Source organism: Hypanus sabinus, chromosome 5 (genome assembly GCF_030144855.1).
Source record: "Hypanus sabinus isolate sHypSab1 chromosome 5, sHypSab1.hap1, whole genome shotgun sequence".
Classification (NCBI taxonomy): domain Eukaryota; kingdom Metazoa; phylum Chordata; class Chondrichthyes; order Myliobatiformes; family Dasyatidae; genus Hypanus; species Hypanus sabinus.
The window spans coordinates 162,495,461-162,511,002 of record NC_082710.1 but is presented as its reverse complement, the minus strand read 5'-3'; the positions used below and the strand labels follow the sequence as shown (position 1 = coordinate 162,511,002).

The 15,542-nt window shown below is 44.1% G+C and overlaps 1 protein-coding gene across 1 annotated transcript in view; it reads left to right on the top strand.

Moving 5' to 3' along the window:
• LOC132394521 (uncharacterized) overlaps window positions 1–11,997 on the top strand; it is a 52,764-nt gene extending 40,767 nt beyond the window's left edge. The window contains exons 12-16 of the mRNA XM_059970790.1: window positions 176–4,115; window positions 8,710–8,917; window positions 9,222–9,308; window positions 11,068–11,156; window positions 11,714–11,997. Coding sequence (XP_059826773.1) covers window positions 176–265 — 90 coding nt within the window. The 3' untranslated portion in view covers window positions 266–4,115; window positions 8,710–8,917; window positions 9,222–9,308; window positions 11,068–11,156; window positions 11,714–11,997. The remainder of the gene's footprint in view (window positions 1–175; window positions 4,116–8,709; window positions 8,918–9,221; window positions 9,309–11,067; window positions 11,157–11,713) is intronic.
• Window positions 11,998–15,542: the final 3,545 nt, after the last annotated feature.

Here is a 15,542-nt window from a genome sequence, read left to right as displayed (position 1 = left end):
ACTGATTTTGTATCTGGTGGTCTTGGTGTGGATGCTATGTAGCCTCCTCTCTGATAGGAGAGGGACATGTGTAGGGTGGGTGGGATCCTTCATGTGATTGCTGGCCTTTTTCTGGCACCTTTCTGTCGATGTATATATTTGTCATCTAGTAACAATTGCATTTTGTTTATTTCAGAAGTTAGACGTTATCCAAGTTGTCACATCAGATGACCAATCTCTTCAATTAGGATTGGCACCGCATTCAGCATCTTCTGATACATGTTAGTGGACTTGCCTCCCAGTGACCTTGATTTAGGCAGGAGCCTGGGAAGAGTTTCTCGCCAACGTCATGAGCTTACCCTGGATGTGAACAATTTTCATTAGCACTGGAATCATTATTCCAGATTCTGAGAAGAAGCAGAGGGAGTCTCTTTCTCTTGGGCCTCTGACAGCTCTCCCCATTTTCAGAAGTTGCAGCTTGTGTACACTAGCAGCTCGTCCACATTCACACCACCCTCTGAGTGAAGATGTTTCCCCACAGGTTCCCTTAAATATTTAATCTTTGACCCTTAACTTTCTAGTTTCACCTAACCTCAGTGGAGTGAGTTTGCTTGTATTTACCCGAACTATAACCCTCATAATTTTGTATACCGCTATCAAACCTCCACTCAGTTTCCTATGCTCCAGACATATGAACTCCCAACCTATTCAACCTTTCCCTATAACTTGATTGAGATGTATCAGATGATAAGAGGCTTTGAACATCCAGCTCCTTTCTTCAGGTAGCAATGACTAATACCAGAGTGCAGACTCTTAATGTGATTGGAGCAAAATATAGGGTGTGACGTCAGAGGTAGATTTTTCTACAGGGAGTAGTGGTAAATGCCTGGAATCTCTGCTGGGCATGGTTGTTGTGGCTGATTCGTTAGTGACATTAAGAGACTCTTGAAATGGGCTTATTGATAAATAAAGATGGGGGATGGTTATTGGCTGTGTAGGATGAAGGGTTTAGACTGATCATTGAGTAGGTTTATATGGGTCCGCACAACGTCATCAGCTAGATAATGTTCCATTTTAACATCAACTTAAAATTAATACAATATTTTCATAACGCACATGTACAGAAATTAACAATGACATTAGTGTAAAATTGAGAGAGAGAGATAGAAAATTTTTTGTCTTAGTGTTAGGTTTTTCAGTTCAGTCCACGATCCTGAGGGCAGTGGGGCAGACACTCTTGTTAAAGTGAGGTGTGGGTCTTCATAACTTCGCCATGGTCGGTCCCCAGCCCGCCTGTGAAAGGAGGAGGGTTAAGCATGAGGTTCGCAACCTCATCCTGTAAAAACCCACTGCTACAGAAGACCAACAGAGCTCCAAAGTCCTCATCCCTGGGAGAGGAAGGAAACACCAAGAGACCAAGAAGGAACATCTTCCTGTACAGATGATGTGCTTAAGTATGTAAGAAAATGGCACCAGCGAACAACACGGCCAGCAATGACATCTTGTAAATGATTCACAAAGCTGCTACTGTCACTTCTTTTATGTCATCTTTTTCTTTCATATTTAGAACCATAGAACATTACAGCACAGCAACAGGCCTTTTGGCCCTTCTTGGCTGTGCTGAACAATTTTTCTGCCTGGTCCCAATGACCTGCACCTGGGCCATATCCCTCCAAAACCCTCGCATCCATATACCTGTCCAAGTTTTTCTTAAATGTCAAAAGTGAGCCCGCATTCACCACTTCATCTGGCAGCTCATTCCGCACTCCCACCACTCTCTGTGTGAAGAAGCCCCCCCCCCCAATGTTCCCTTTAAACTTTTACCCCTTCACGCTTAACCCATGTCCTCTGGTTTTTTTCTCCCCTGGCCTCAGTGGAAAAAGTCTGCTTGCATTCACTCTATCTATACCCATCATAATTTTATACACCTCTATCAAATCACCCCTCATTCTCCTATGCTCCAGGGAATAAAGTCCTAACCTATTCAACCTTTCTCTGTAACTCAATTTCTCAAATTCCGGCAACATCCTTGTAAACCTTCTCTGCATTCTCTCAACCTTATTAATATCCATCCTGTAATTAGGTGACCAAAACTGCACACATTACTTCAAATTCAGTCTCACCAATGTCTTATACAACCTCACCACAACATTCCAATTCTTACATTCAATACTTTGATTTATAAAGGGCAATGTACCAAAAGCTCTTTTTACAACCCTATCTACTTGGAAAGCCACTTTTAGGGAATTATGTACCAGTACTCCCAGATACCTCTGTTTTACTGCACGCCTCAGTGTCCTACCATTTACCTTGTATGTTCTACCTTGGTTTGACCTTCTGAAGTGCAATACCTCACACTTGTCCATATTAAACTACATCTGCCATTTTTCAGCCCATTCCTCCAACTGATCTAAATCCCTCTGTAAGCTTTGAAAACCTTCCTCACTGTCCACTACACCTCCAATCTTTGTATCATCAACAAATTTGCTGATCCAATTTGCCACATTATCATCCAGATCATTGATATAGATGACAAATAACAATGGATCCAGCACTGATCGCTGTGGCACACCACTAGTCACAGGCCTCCACTCAGAATAGCAATCCTCCACTACCACTGTCTGGCTCTTCCATTAAGCCAATGTCTAATCCAATTTGCTACCTCACCATGTACACCTAGCAACTGAATTTCCCAACTAACCTCCCATGCAGGACCTTGTCAAAGTCCTTACTGAAATCCATGTAAACAACATCCACTGCCTTCCCTTCATCCACTTTCCTGGTAACTTCCTCGAAAAACTCTAATAGATTGGTTAAACATGACCTACCATGCACAAAGCCATGCTGACTGTTTCTAATAAGTCCCTGTCTATCCAATTACTTGTAGACCCTATCTCTCAGTATTCCTTCCAATAATTTACCTACTACTGATGTCAAACTTACCGGCCTATAATTTCCTGGCTTACTTTTGTTTCTGCTACTTTTGGAACCTGTGATCTATATTTTGGTGTTGTGTTATTGGGCCAATTGGAGTGATCTGGCATTTTGCTGCCAGTGATGTGTTCGGTCAAGTTTCATGCGAAGCCTGGAGATGAGGCAAGAACCCATGATTGACTCCATTTCTCACCGACTAAAGCTTTGAGGAAAACTGAAATCCTCAATCCGAGTGCGTGCGTAGTGCTGTCGACCTCTTATTACTGCTGCAAGTGACGGCTGGCCTCCCTTTGCCTCTCACTACAGAGGACAGCGCTGCAGCCCTGGGTCTTGGGCATGGTTGAATTGAAGCAGTTTGTGGGTTGGACTCTGCAGATCAGGTTATGATGTGTTTCTGGTCGCTCCTTATTTTTTCTTGCTATTTTGGTCTATTTTAATTGAGGTGGCCTGCGTTTAGCAAATGATAGCACCAGATTGAACTGACCTGGATGTGCCTGATTTGATTTTGTGTTTTGTTTTATTTAATTTAATTTATTTTTGGATTTTTATTTATTTGTTAACTAACTGATTAGTTTATTGGTTGAGATACAGGCCCTTACAGATCTTCGAGCTGCGCTGCCCAGCAACCCACCGATTTAGCCTTAGCCTAATCACTGGACAATTTAAAATGACCAATTAACCTACGAACTGCTAGTTCTTTGGACTGTAGGAGGAAATCTAAGTGGTAACGGGGTTAACATACAAACTCCTTACAGGCTGCGGCAGGAATTGAACTGTACTATAATGCATTATACTAACTATACTATGTGTTGTATAGTAACAGAAAACACACTTCTTTTGTATGTTGGGGGTGGGGTGGTGGTTTAATATTTCTCTTTGAATGGATTCCATGGTGTTTATTTCGCCTGTAGGAAGACGTGCTTGTGTACTGCATACATACTTTGATAATAAATGTGTTTTGAATCTGTGAACCTCTCCTCCATGTTCTCTACCTGAACCGGTGCAGCACAAGACTGTCAGCTTGGTCCCCTGCTCTACTTTTTTTACACTTATGACTGTCTGGCCAAGCACATCTCCAATGCCATGTTCACATTTGCTGATGGCAGCACTGCCATAGGCCGAGAAACCAAGGAGCTGATTATAGACATCAGGAGAAGGAAACAGGAGGTCCATGAGCCATCGGAGGATCAGAGGTGGAGAGAGTCAGTAACTTTAAATTCCTAGGTATTATTATTTTGGAGGACCTGTCCTGGGTCCAGCACCCAAGTGCAATTAGAAACAAATCACTGCAGAACCGTTACTTCCTGAGGAGTTTGTGGAGATACGGCACGACATTGAAAACTCTGACTAACTCCCATAGGTGTGTGGTGGAGAGTATATTGACTGGCTGTATCACAGCCTGGTATGGGAAAACCAGTGCACTTGAATGGAAAATCCTCCAAAAGTAGCAGATACAGCCCAGTCCATCACAGGTAAGGCACTCGCAACGACTGAGCACATCGACATTAAACAGTCAATATGCCTGTTCCATTTTGTTCATTTTATTTGTGCAGGAGGTGCGATTTTGGGGGTTGATGTGCCTGTTCCGTCTTTATTCACTTTTTTGTGTGGGAAGGGGGTATTTGGGGGTTGATGATTGCGCTGCCTTTCTTTTATTTTCTTGGTTTCATGACTGTCAGGCAAAAAAGAATTTCAGAGTTGAATACTTTGAAAATAAATGAACCTTTGAATGCTGTCACAGGAAATCTGCATCCATCATCAGGGTCCCCTGCCACCCAAGACATGCTCTCTTTTCACTATTGCCACCAGAAAGAAGCTACAAGAGCCTCAGGAGTTTTATTACCAGGTTGAGGAAGAGTCAACCCCCCCCCCCCCCCCCAACCAAAGGGGATAACTTTACACAACTGATCATTGAAATGTTCCCACAATCAAATGTTCTCACTATCAAGGACACTTCATCTCATTTTCTCAATATTTATTATTATTGTTTCTTCTTTTTGAATTTGCACAGTTATCTTCTTCACTCTGGTTGAACACCCTAGTTGGGTGGTCCTTCATTGACCCTGTTATTCTATCGATTTGTTGATGATGCCACAGAAAATGAATCTCAGGGTTGAATACGGTGACATTTATGTACTTTTTTAATAACATTGTTACGTACCCCGTAACTGGGTGTCTTACCAGCAAAGATAGAAGTGTCCGTTGGAGTCTGGTACTATTTACCAAACAGTGTTTATTAGTAAAATATACAAATCAATATCAACAATGTAAATATATAGATAATACACGTTAGCAATACTAAACCTAAAAGTGGGTATAATAATAATCAAATATAAACAAGCTCTGTCGTTGTCTAGGGGATAATGAATGGTCATATGTAAATGTAAAGTTCAGTTCATTTCATTTGTGCTGAGGTAGTTGTTGGTTCTGGGGGGAGAGAGAGAGGGGGGAGGGGAGAGGGGTAAGGGGAGAGAGAGCGGGGGGAGAGAGGAGGGGGAGAGGAGAGGGGGGAGAGAGAGAGAGTGGGGGAGAGAGAGAGAGTGGGGGGAGAGAGGAGAGAGAGAGAAAAAAAACAGCCAGTCAACCCTTCCTTTACGTTCTTGATCCATCGATGTGTTGTTGTGGCCATTCAGGTATGACCCCTCTGTCCTTTAGCTAGACCGTTGTTCCGTGGTGGACTCGTCACCCAGGCAAGGGTGGACACACACACAAGCCCCCACCGGCCTCGCTATCATACTATGAGTTAACCTGACCGATCCGTTCAGTCTCCGATGCCCCACACCTTCTCGTGGGTTTCTGATGCTCACTAGTGTGTCTCCTGGTGCGTCTGAGGGGTGTCTCCCCAGACCTCACTTTTATCCCCACTCAGGTGTCAATCAATTTTGAATGGCTTTGTCCATCAAACCAGCCCACTCCGGCTGTCCACTGAGGAATTTTAATGAACAGAATGGTAACAAGTAACCAGCCCTCTCCACAGCCATAAGTCTTTCAGGAGCCATAACATGGTGGATAAACATGTCTCTCTCTCAGGCTGTTAGCAGTAACAGATGTTCTAGCATGTTTTTTCCTTTATCTCTCTTACTTTCTCATGAGCACGTGGATGGTGCCCGGGGGTGGGGGACATAGGCAACTCTGTACCCTTCTGCCCATCAGAGTTGTTCATCCTTCGTAACAACATTTACTTTGAACTTTAATTATTTTATGGGATTGGCTGACCCTGCCAGTCTGGTGATGTCACAGCTTCTGGATTTGGATCTTGCTTAAATTTGGATTACTGTGGTAGGGATGAGAAAAAAGGGAATTTCTTGTTTGGGAATTACCCCATCATAGTCCCAGATCGTTCAAACACCACTGGCCTTTGTCAGTGACTTTATGTGGTTGTGGTCAGGTTTGCGTTCGATCCAATTCTGTCTATATGCTGCCAGCCTTCAAAGTTCAAAGTAAATTTTATTATTATGGTACATAATTGTCATCACATAAAGCCCTGTGATTCTTTTTCCTGCGGGCTTATCAGCAAATCTATAGAATTGTAACTGTAACAAGATTCATTGAAAGATCAAGCAGGTCAAGTTATTTCTAGCAGTGATGAGGTAGCCTACAGAGAAGAGGTTAACACCCTGGCACAGTGGTGCCAAGGTAACATCCCCTCCCTCAATGTCCAAAAGCCACCTGAACGTGGATTACAGGAGGAATGGAGACAGGCTCACACCAATCAACATCAATGGGACTGTTTCAAATTCCTCGGCATACACATCACCAGTGATCTCACCTGGACTGTGGCAAAAAAAGCACACCACCATCTCTTCCACCTCAAGACCTTCTACAGGGGCACCTTTGAGAGCATCCTGACTGGCTGTATCACCGCCTGGTACAGGACCTGCACCAACCTTAATCGCTGGGCACTTCAGAGAGTGGTACATACAGCCCAGCACATCTGTGGATGTGAACTTCCCTCCATTGAGAACACTTTCAGTGGCAGGTGTGTGAAGAAGGCCTGGAAGATCACTGGGGACACCAGTCACCACAACCATAAACTGTTTCAGCTGTTTCCCCCTGGCAAACGGTACCACAGCATTAAAACCAGGACCAACAGGCTACGGGACAGCTTCTTTCTACAAGCCATTAGACTCATAAATTCACATGTCTGTACATTGTGACAGTCATAACACAAAGATTTTTACTCCCTCACATTGTGGGACAGATGTAAGATTTAAATAAATAAATATTCAAATAGAGTGTAGAAGAAACTGCAAATGCAAATATAAATAAATACAAATAAAAATGAGAACATGAAATAACAAGTTAAAGAGTCCCTAAATTGAGATCCAATCACAAACAAGAAAATTTGCAAATGGTGGAAATCTGGACAAAATGCTAGAGGAACTCAGCAGGCCAGGCAGCATCTATGGAAATAACAGTCCACCCGAAACATTGACTGTACTCTTTTCCTAGATGCTGCCTGGCCTGTTGAGTTCCTCCAGCATTTTGTGTGTGTTGCTTAAAGTGAGACTTGGTTATGGAAACATCTAAATAGATGGTAAGACAGTGTAGTTACCCCTTTTTGTTCAAGAGCCTGATTGGCTGCAGAGTAGTAACTATTCTTGAACCTGATGGTGCGAGTCCTGAGGCTCTTGTACCTTCTACCTGATGGCAGCAGCAAGAAAAGATCACGGCCTGGGTGGTGAAGTTCTCTGATGGATTCTTTTTTTCTACAATAACGTTACACGTAAATGTTTTTAATGGTTATATAGGTTTTATCTGTGATGGGCTGGGCCGAATCTACAACCTTCTGTAGTATTTTCCGTTCAATGGCACGTGTTCCCATACCAGTCCGTGATGCAGCCATTCAATACACTCTCCACACCGACAGTATGTAATTTTTTCAAAGCTTTTGACGTTATGCCAAGTCCTCGCAGACTGCTAAGGAAGTAGAAGTGATGTCAAGTTTTTTTTTCGCAATTACATTTACAAGCTGAGTTCAAGATGTCCTGAGATTGTAATTTAAATTTCTGACCCTCTCCACCTCTGATCACTTCCTTGTTCTCGCTGACATTGAGTGAGTTTGCTATGACACCACACAGCCGGGTTTTAAAGTTAGAGCTTAAAATTTTCATGGCCCGTCGCACATTATACACTCTCAATATGGAGCATCAGTTGTGAAATCCCCTGATCGAGCCCCGACCGACCAAACGTAAACTACAACACCGTCTCCTCTCCCCTTTACTCCGCTCCACGAAAGTCCAAGTTCCTGTACGTCGCTGTTAATAGTCCCGGGTAGCTTTCTCAGTACCACCGTTCTGAGCGCTGTCACAGCGAATATGGCGTTTGTTTACAACAATTATTCCCCAGTGCCGGCAGATTAAGCTTCGGCACCAGGCACACAAAGCGGAAACGGCCGCTGCAAAAGGCAAACGATCGAGAAACCTGGCGGAACTCCAAAGTGAATCCTCTCCGCAGCCCGGACCCGGGCCAGGGCGGAGAAATGGCGTCGCTCTTTGCTGCTCCTCTGATTTTAATGTCGGTTAGCGGCGCAATATCACCTCCAACTGGACTGGAGTGAGGTGTAGAGAATTGGGTTGGGGGGACCCTCACTTCTTGTCTTTCAAATATACGCTGTTATTCCCCCCCCCCCCCGTAAATAAACGTTTTCGTAAATAAAACGACAGAGGCATTTTCCGTAACAACTCCTTTATGTTTAACCAACCACACAAGAAAACGTCAGACAAGCCGCTTAAAGTGAACCCCCAACTCAAAATCTGTGGTTGTGAATTATGCATTTGTTTCCACCTGCTCAAGGTCCTCCAAGTTTCACCGAAACCAGCATGTGAGCTGCCCGATTTGGGTCTGTGTTCCATGGGTGGGGGAACAGCAGGTATCTCAGGCTTGTCCACAGTTGTGTTGACACGTTCGTGGTCAGGATTGTGGGGATGCTACTTTGGTGCTGGAATGTGAGACCAGAAGAGGTTTCAGTGAGGTCTCGCCACCACCCTGTCAGGGTATGCAGGTAGAGTTCATCTGCAGTCTTCAAAGCAACTTCTATATCCCCAGAAGCACGAGTGTCAGTATTGGGAATGGGATCACTGCATCGCATTGGTTTAATTTCCTGGTTAGTACTGAGTGAATTGCTGACCATTACTGTGGGATCTTTGCTCCAGGTTCGAATCCTTTCACCGTGGCGGCTTCCTGCACTGTGCCTCTCCTGCTTTTGATTTTAATTCTACCATTCTCCGTTTCAAATCATTAATTTGATAAAGTTTCCAATTCCCTCATTATCAGATCTCTAATAATTACATTTCTGTACTTGACAGTGTTTTGGAAATGGACTCCATTTGGACTTCACATTGTTGTGTTCATCACCTCGATTACGTTCTTAACATTAACAAGTAATCCAAACTGTGAGTTTGCCTCTTGCCTTTCGTTATTGATCATAACACTGCAAGCTTCTGATAATCAGTATTTCCTCTGTCTCCCACAGCGTCAGATCAAACCCACCTGCAACAAACTGTGTGGGCGATGTTAAGGACGATTCCCGTCGTGTTGGTTGTTTGCATGCCTTCTGTTGCCCCACAAACACATAAGTCCTTCAGAACTATATAACTTGGTCAGCAGGGTAGGTCCTGTCTCCTCCGCCTCATGACTGCCTCCAAGTGGTATTCAGTCTGGGGGAGTCCTGATCCAGCAGCTGAGGGAGATGGCAATCAGGTCTCCTTCCTCAGATTTGATAATTCTGTGAGAATTCATGGGACTGGGGTCAATAACCAAGATCATGATCTCTTGACCACACGCCTGCATTCCTTGGATATTGGTTGTTGGGTATAATTTGGAGTCCCACTGTCTTGTTAGTTACTAATCTTGGCTGATTCACCAGGTGTTAGTGGGTTTGACTTTAAATGAAATCCTGTGTTGTGCCAAACCAGTTAAAAAGCAAATCAAGAACACCGGAACACTCGTCCCTCCTCCCTACACAATGTCCATATCCAGCCACCTTCCTCACATCCATGTGCCTGTCTAAACATCCCTTTAAAGTCTCTAATGAATTTGCCTCTACCACCGTATGAGGCAGTGCATTACAGGCATCCGCCATTCTCTGAGTAAAGATATACTATTTACTCCAAGTTTCACACCAGCGAGGAATTGTATATGATAGGTATGATCTGATCAGGAATATTCAACTTGCTGCATGTGAGAGCAAAGAAAGAGATTGCAGGGCTGACAATGACTTGGCAGAGCAAAACTCCAGAGGCTGCCCAGGACTTTGGGGACAGGCAGGGAAGCAGCAGCAGAAAAGGAACCAGAACCAGATTTATCATCACCGGCATGTGACGTGAAATTTATCAACTTAGTAGTAGCAGAACAGTGCAATATAAAACAACTCCTGAAGTCCACAATCAGCTGTTTCATCTTACTGACGTTGAGTGCAAGGTTGTTACTGCGACACACTCCACTAGTTGGTATATCTCACTCCTGTACACCCTCTCATCTCCATCTGAGATTCTACCAACAATGATTGCTTCATCAGCAAATTTATAGATGATATTTGAGCTATGCCTAGCCACACAGTCATGGGTATATAGAGAGTAGAGCAGTGGGCTAAGCACACACCACTGAGGTGCATCAGTGTTGATCGTCAGCAATATTATCACCAATCCGAACGGATTGCGGTCTCCTGTTAAGAAGTAGAGGATCCACTTGCAGAGGGAAGTACAGAGATCTAGGTTCTGTAACTTATCAATCAGGATTGTGGGAATGATGATGTTAAATGCTGAGCTAGTCGAAGAACAGCATCCTGACATGGGTGTTTGTAATGTCCAGGTGGTCTAAGGCCATGTGGAGAGTCATTGACATTGCATCCGCCCTCGTGGTGATAGGCAAACTGCATTGGGTCTCGGTTCTTGTTGAGTAGTGATAATGGGGGACTTACTGACTTAATGATTATGGTGGTTGTAGCGAGGGTTCCTTAAGGTTGTTATAGTCGTCGGGGGGGAGGGTGTTGGAGATAAGCTCCCAATGGTGTGTGCTTCAGATAGCCTCTGACAACCAAGTCCTGCTCCTGGCCTTCACGTGTGCTTAGCTGATAAGCCCTGCAGAACAGTTTCTACTGACAGGAAATGCAAAGGTGGGTTACTGGCGCATAAAACCAGTCGCTTTCGGCAGATGGGCTCGTCAGCTGTGATTGGCAGCTCACCTGGAAGAAAAATTCTGATCTCCAACCTCCACAGGCAACAGGCAGGCAAGCAGATAAGGTGAGAGATTAAAGGGGATGGTGGTGGGTTGCATTGCTGGAAGTAATTAAGTTTGAGGAACAACCCCCTATATTCCATCTGTGTAGCCTCCAAGCTGATGGCATGGACATCAATTTCTCAAACTTCCGGTAATTTTCCTCCCCACTCCTTCACCATACCACATCCCGTGTTCCCTCTCTCACCTTGTCTCCTTGCCTGCTCATCACCTCCTTCTGGTGCTCTTCCCCCCTTTTCTTTCTCCCATAGCCTTCTGTCCTCTCCTATCGACTCCCCTTTCTCCAGCCCTCAAACCAATGAACTTCCCAGCTCATTACTTTCACCCATCACCTTGTGTTTCTCTCTTCCCTCCCCCCACATTTTGGTGTTTCACAGTGCAGACTTCAACCCCAGGCATCTGGACCCCAGCCAAGGTAAGCCAGGGTATGCAAAATTATTAGCTACAATGCCTCGCCCTTTGAACAAACTACTTAAGCAGAGGCATCTGAAATTCATGAAGGTGATTCAGAGGCCAGGTTTTCAGTGTCACATCCATTCGTGGTATCGTGTCTCATTTCTAGGTGCATGAATTGTTTGTGAGAAAGGACACGGCTGACTTTGGGCTGACATTGCCAAGGTAACCATTTGTAAGTTCAAGCAGCAGGCAATCAACTGCCCTTCTCAAGCCGACAGCCTCTCCCTCTTCCATTTCTGGGTGTCCTTGGGGAGCCTGCAATCTCTGTGGGCACAGTGGGGATTTCCAAGAACCGAGAGCTCCCTCTGACCCGCCCCCAGGAATTGAAGGTTTTGTAGATAATAGAAATTGTATTTTAATTTGAAACCATTAATAAATCAGTGAACCCAGTTATTGTATGTGCTTTTCATTGCTAAATGATGTTTACTTGACTGTGCACTTGTGTATAGTTGAATGATGATTAAGCCTGTACTTTTATGATTAAATAAACTTCTGTAGTTTGTAAGCCGGTCTGAACATAAAATGTGCTGGTGAGACCAGTAAAAGAGACAAGGGGAGGAGAGAACGCGAGTGAACACAGAAGGAATTCCTGGTATTGTTTACAAGGTCACAGATCGATTAAATGCAGGAAGAGACTACAAAGGAGAGGCTGAGCCACTAAATGGGAATCGTCCGTCGGTCTCCACAAGGCAGGAGACAAAATCAGGAATTGAAGGGCCGCCATTTGATGTTGGAAGGCCTTTGGGGTTTGATTTCTATAGAATGGGTTTCACCACTTTGGAAATTTGGCCAGGGTATGCAAAATTATTACCTATAATACCTCGCCCATTGAACAAATTACTTAAGCAGAGGCATCTGAAATCCATTGATTCAGAGGCCAGGTTTTCAGTGTCACTTCCATTTGTGGTATCATGTCTCATTTCTAGGTGCATGAATTGTTTGTGAGAAAGGACACGGCTGACTTTGCCAATGACAGTTAAAAGCAATTTCAGGGATATTGGGACGACCTGGGCCACACAGAAACATGGGTTGACAAACAGCAAGTACCTTGATGCAGGAGACAGTGGCTCTGGAAGATAAAGGGTTGGAGCATTAGGTGACCAACAATTAGACATGGGGGTGAAGAAAGTAAAACACTCTCGGGAGTGCTGATCACAGGTTGCAGTCTGCTATGTTTACTGTGAGGGTGGGATAGTGGGCCCGCAGACAATGAGTTCAAGGCACGAAAGTGAAGCCCAGTCAGAACAGAGTTGGAAACTGGCCTTTGACGATATTGATCCATCTATTAGTGGGGCATGTGATTTCCACCTAGAGTGAGTGAAGTGACCTGATTGTTTGGAAAGAAATGGAATGTGCCATTTATGATATCAGCTCACAGCCTGCTCCCCCAGTCCATACTGGGCACCCACATCAGGAGCGCAGGGCTCAAGTGCAACCAGAACCTGTGCAGCAGCCCTTTGAGATATGAAAACGGGCTGCAAAGTCTCACGTTCCATATAAACGTGGTACACTGACTCCTCCCACTCACAAAATGGACAAGTGGATGGGGAAGAGATTTCCACTGGACCTTCCCCCACCCCCAGACAGTAAAACAGACTGCCAAGGCGAGTTGAGTTGGCAGACGAGGGCAAGGAAGTGAGAGGTGTGCAGGAGCAGCCTGCAGAGCCTTCTCGGCTCACAGTAAGTCACGGTGGGCATTGCCACCAGACGGCTCACGTTATGAGGGACCCTCTCCTGAGAGGCATCTCGGGGCTGGGGTCAGATGAGCAATTCCAGCTGACCAGGTGGCAGCACAGCTGGGTCCCCTCGACGCTCTCAAGCCTCCTTGACATCCACCATGATGGGATGGGAACCAATCCCCTTTAAGATTTAGGTGCAAGGGAAATTGCCTGATTGGGAATAAAATGTGTCACTCATGTGAAAGTCCACACTGTACCACACGGTTACAACCGGTAAGCAGAACGTTATTGGAGTCTGAAACAGGGTCAGCTGGCCACTTGCACCTGCTATTTTAGTGATAATATAGTTACCAATGTTTAGTGGAGAACATGAGGCAGAGTGCGTCGTGCAAGGGAAGCACAGTTCCTGTTGAGAGGCACAGCCAGAAACTCCTGGCAGCAGCAGGTTGAGGCACGTGGCAGAGATCAGCAGCCGCCCAGACTGATCCCAAGGACAGAAATCTTTAAAAGACATTTTAAAAATAAAAAGATTTAACTTGATTTATCACATACTTGCAACCCTCTCACCGGGCTTGTACACAAACTCGGCTAACTCTGCTAATAACCACGTAACTGAGCAGAGAGAAGGCCACCTATCATAAGCATGTACTGAATGTCTAGGGTGCGTATTGAAACCCACTGGGCTTCCTTGACTACGCAAGTCTCGGGAATACGCACTCCAATCCCACTAAACCCGAGAGCTTGAGACGGCTCTGCCACCCCAAACCCCGGTCTGTGTGGATGCTGTGTAATTTGTAACCCAGTTACTATCAGTGTTAAGTAACAGACATCACATTGCAAATGATTAAAGGAATTATATTTATGAATCTTAACTAAAGGGTTAATAAAGAAACAAAAGTAAAAGGGCCCATTATAATTAAACAGTCAAATGTGCACAAGTTGGAGCTCAAATCTTCCAAAAGTCATATTCACCAACCCTCAGTAGACCCTGGCACTTTGCCCCATCGAATCACAGTCCCCCAAGCCAAATCCTACAACTGCTTCTCTCCAGCATCTTCCCTCTTCATCTCCCACTGAACAAAAGACCCAGCTCACATACCAAAGCACCCATTATCTCTAGACATACCCAAACACTTCTTCTACAGCAAGGCCATTATGTTACCAATGAAACCTTTCCCAGATTGTTTGTCTGATTTGGGGTTCAACCAAACAGGCAAATCAGGACATTCCAATCAAGGAACAATGATTGTATGAATGCTGTGCAAATACTTCCCTCTACACAATTATTGGTTGCCAAGAAATGACAGATCAGACACCAGAATAATACTATAAAGAGTATATTTATCATTTTTTAAACTTCATCAGTTAACAGGAAAAGAAAATTAAAAGGGGCCATGACAGTGAAACCAGTCCAACATGCACATAAACGTTGGAGCTCATTTCTGGAGTAGAGGGGTGTATCACTTTACTCACTTGCTGAATGCATGTTCTGTGTGAAAGACACCAGTTACAGTTCCAACTTCTCTAAAATACGGTCTCAATGGACTGGCTAATTCAAGAGTTCTGACACTTCCTCTTTTAACTGTTAGTCTGCACAAAAGCAGTTCTTAGAACTGAGATAACGAACACAAGGTACACTGCAGATGCTGTGGTCAAATCAAGATGTACAAAAAAGCAGGATGAACTCAGCAGATCGAGCAGCATCCGTTGAAAGGAGCAGTCAATGTTACGGGCCGAGACCCTTCATCGGGACTAAAGAAGGAGGGGCAGGGGCCCTATAAAGAAGGTGGGGGGAGGATGGAATGTGCCAGGTGAAAAACCTTTCTTTCTTTTTTTTTTCAATCTTTTTATTGATTTTCATATATACACAAAAAAAACATAACATAATAATGAGTAAATTATGAATACAATAGACTTGAAATCACGTTGATAATAAGATTAAACATCAACAGAAGAAAATACCTTAATCAATCAAGTCCATATGATTATATATGAAAAAAAACAAAAATAACCATTAAAAAAGAGAAAAAAAAATTTGAAAGTATGTGAGAAAAAGTATATATTAAGAAAAATAAAACACTAAACTAAACTAACATGGGCAATAGTAATAGTTTACATGTATATGATAGTGTCAACAAACTCCGGAACTCCATACCTGAACATGAATAAGCAGAAAGAAGGTCTGGAAAAGGCCAAATTAATTCATATGAAAATGTCGAATAAACGGTCTCCAAGTTTCTTCAAATTTAATTGATG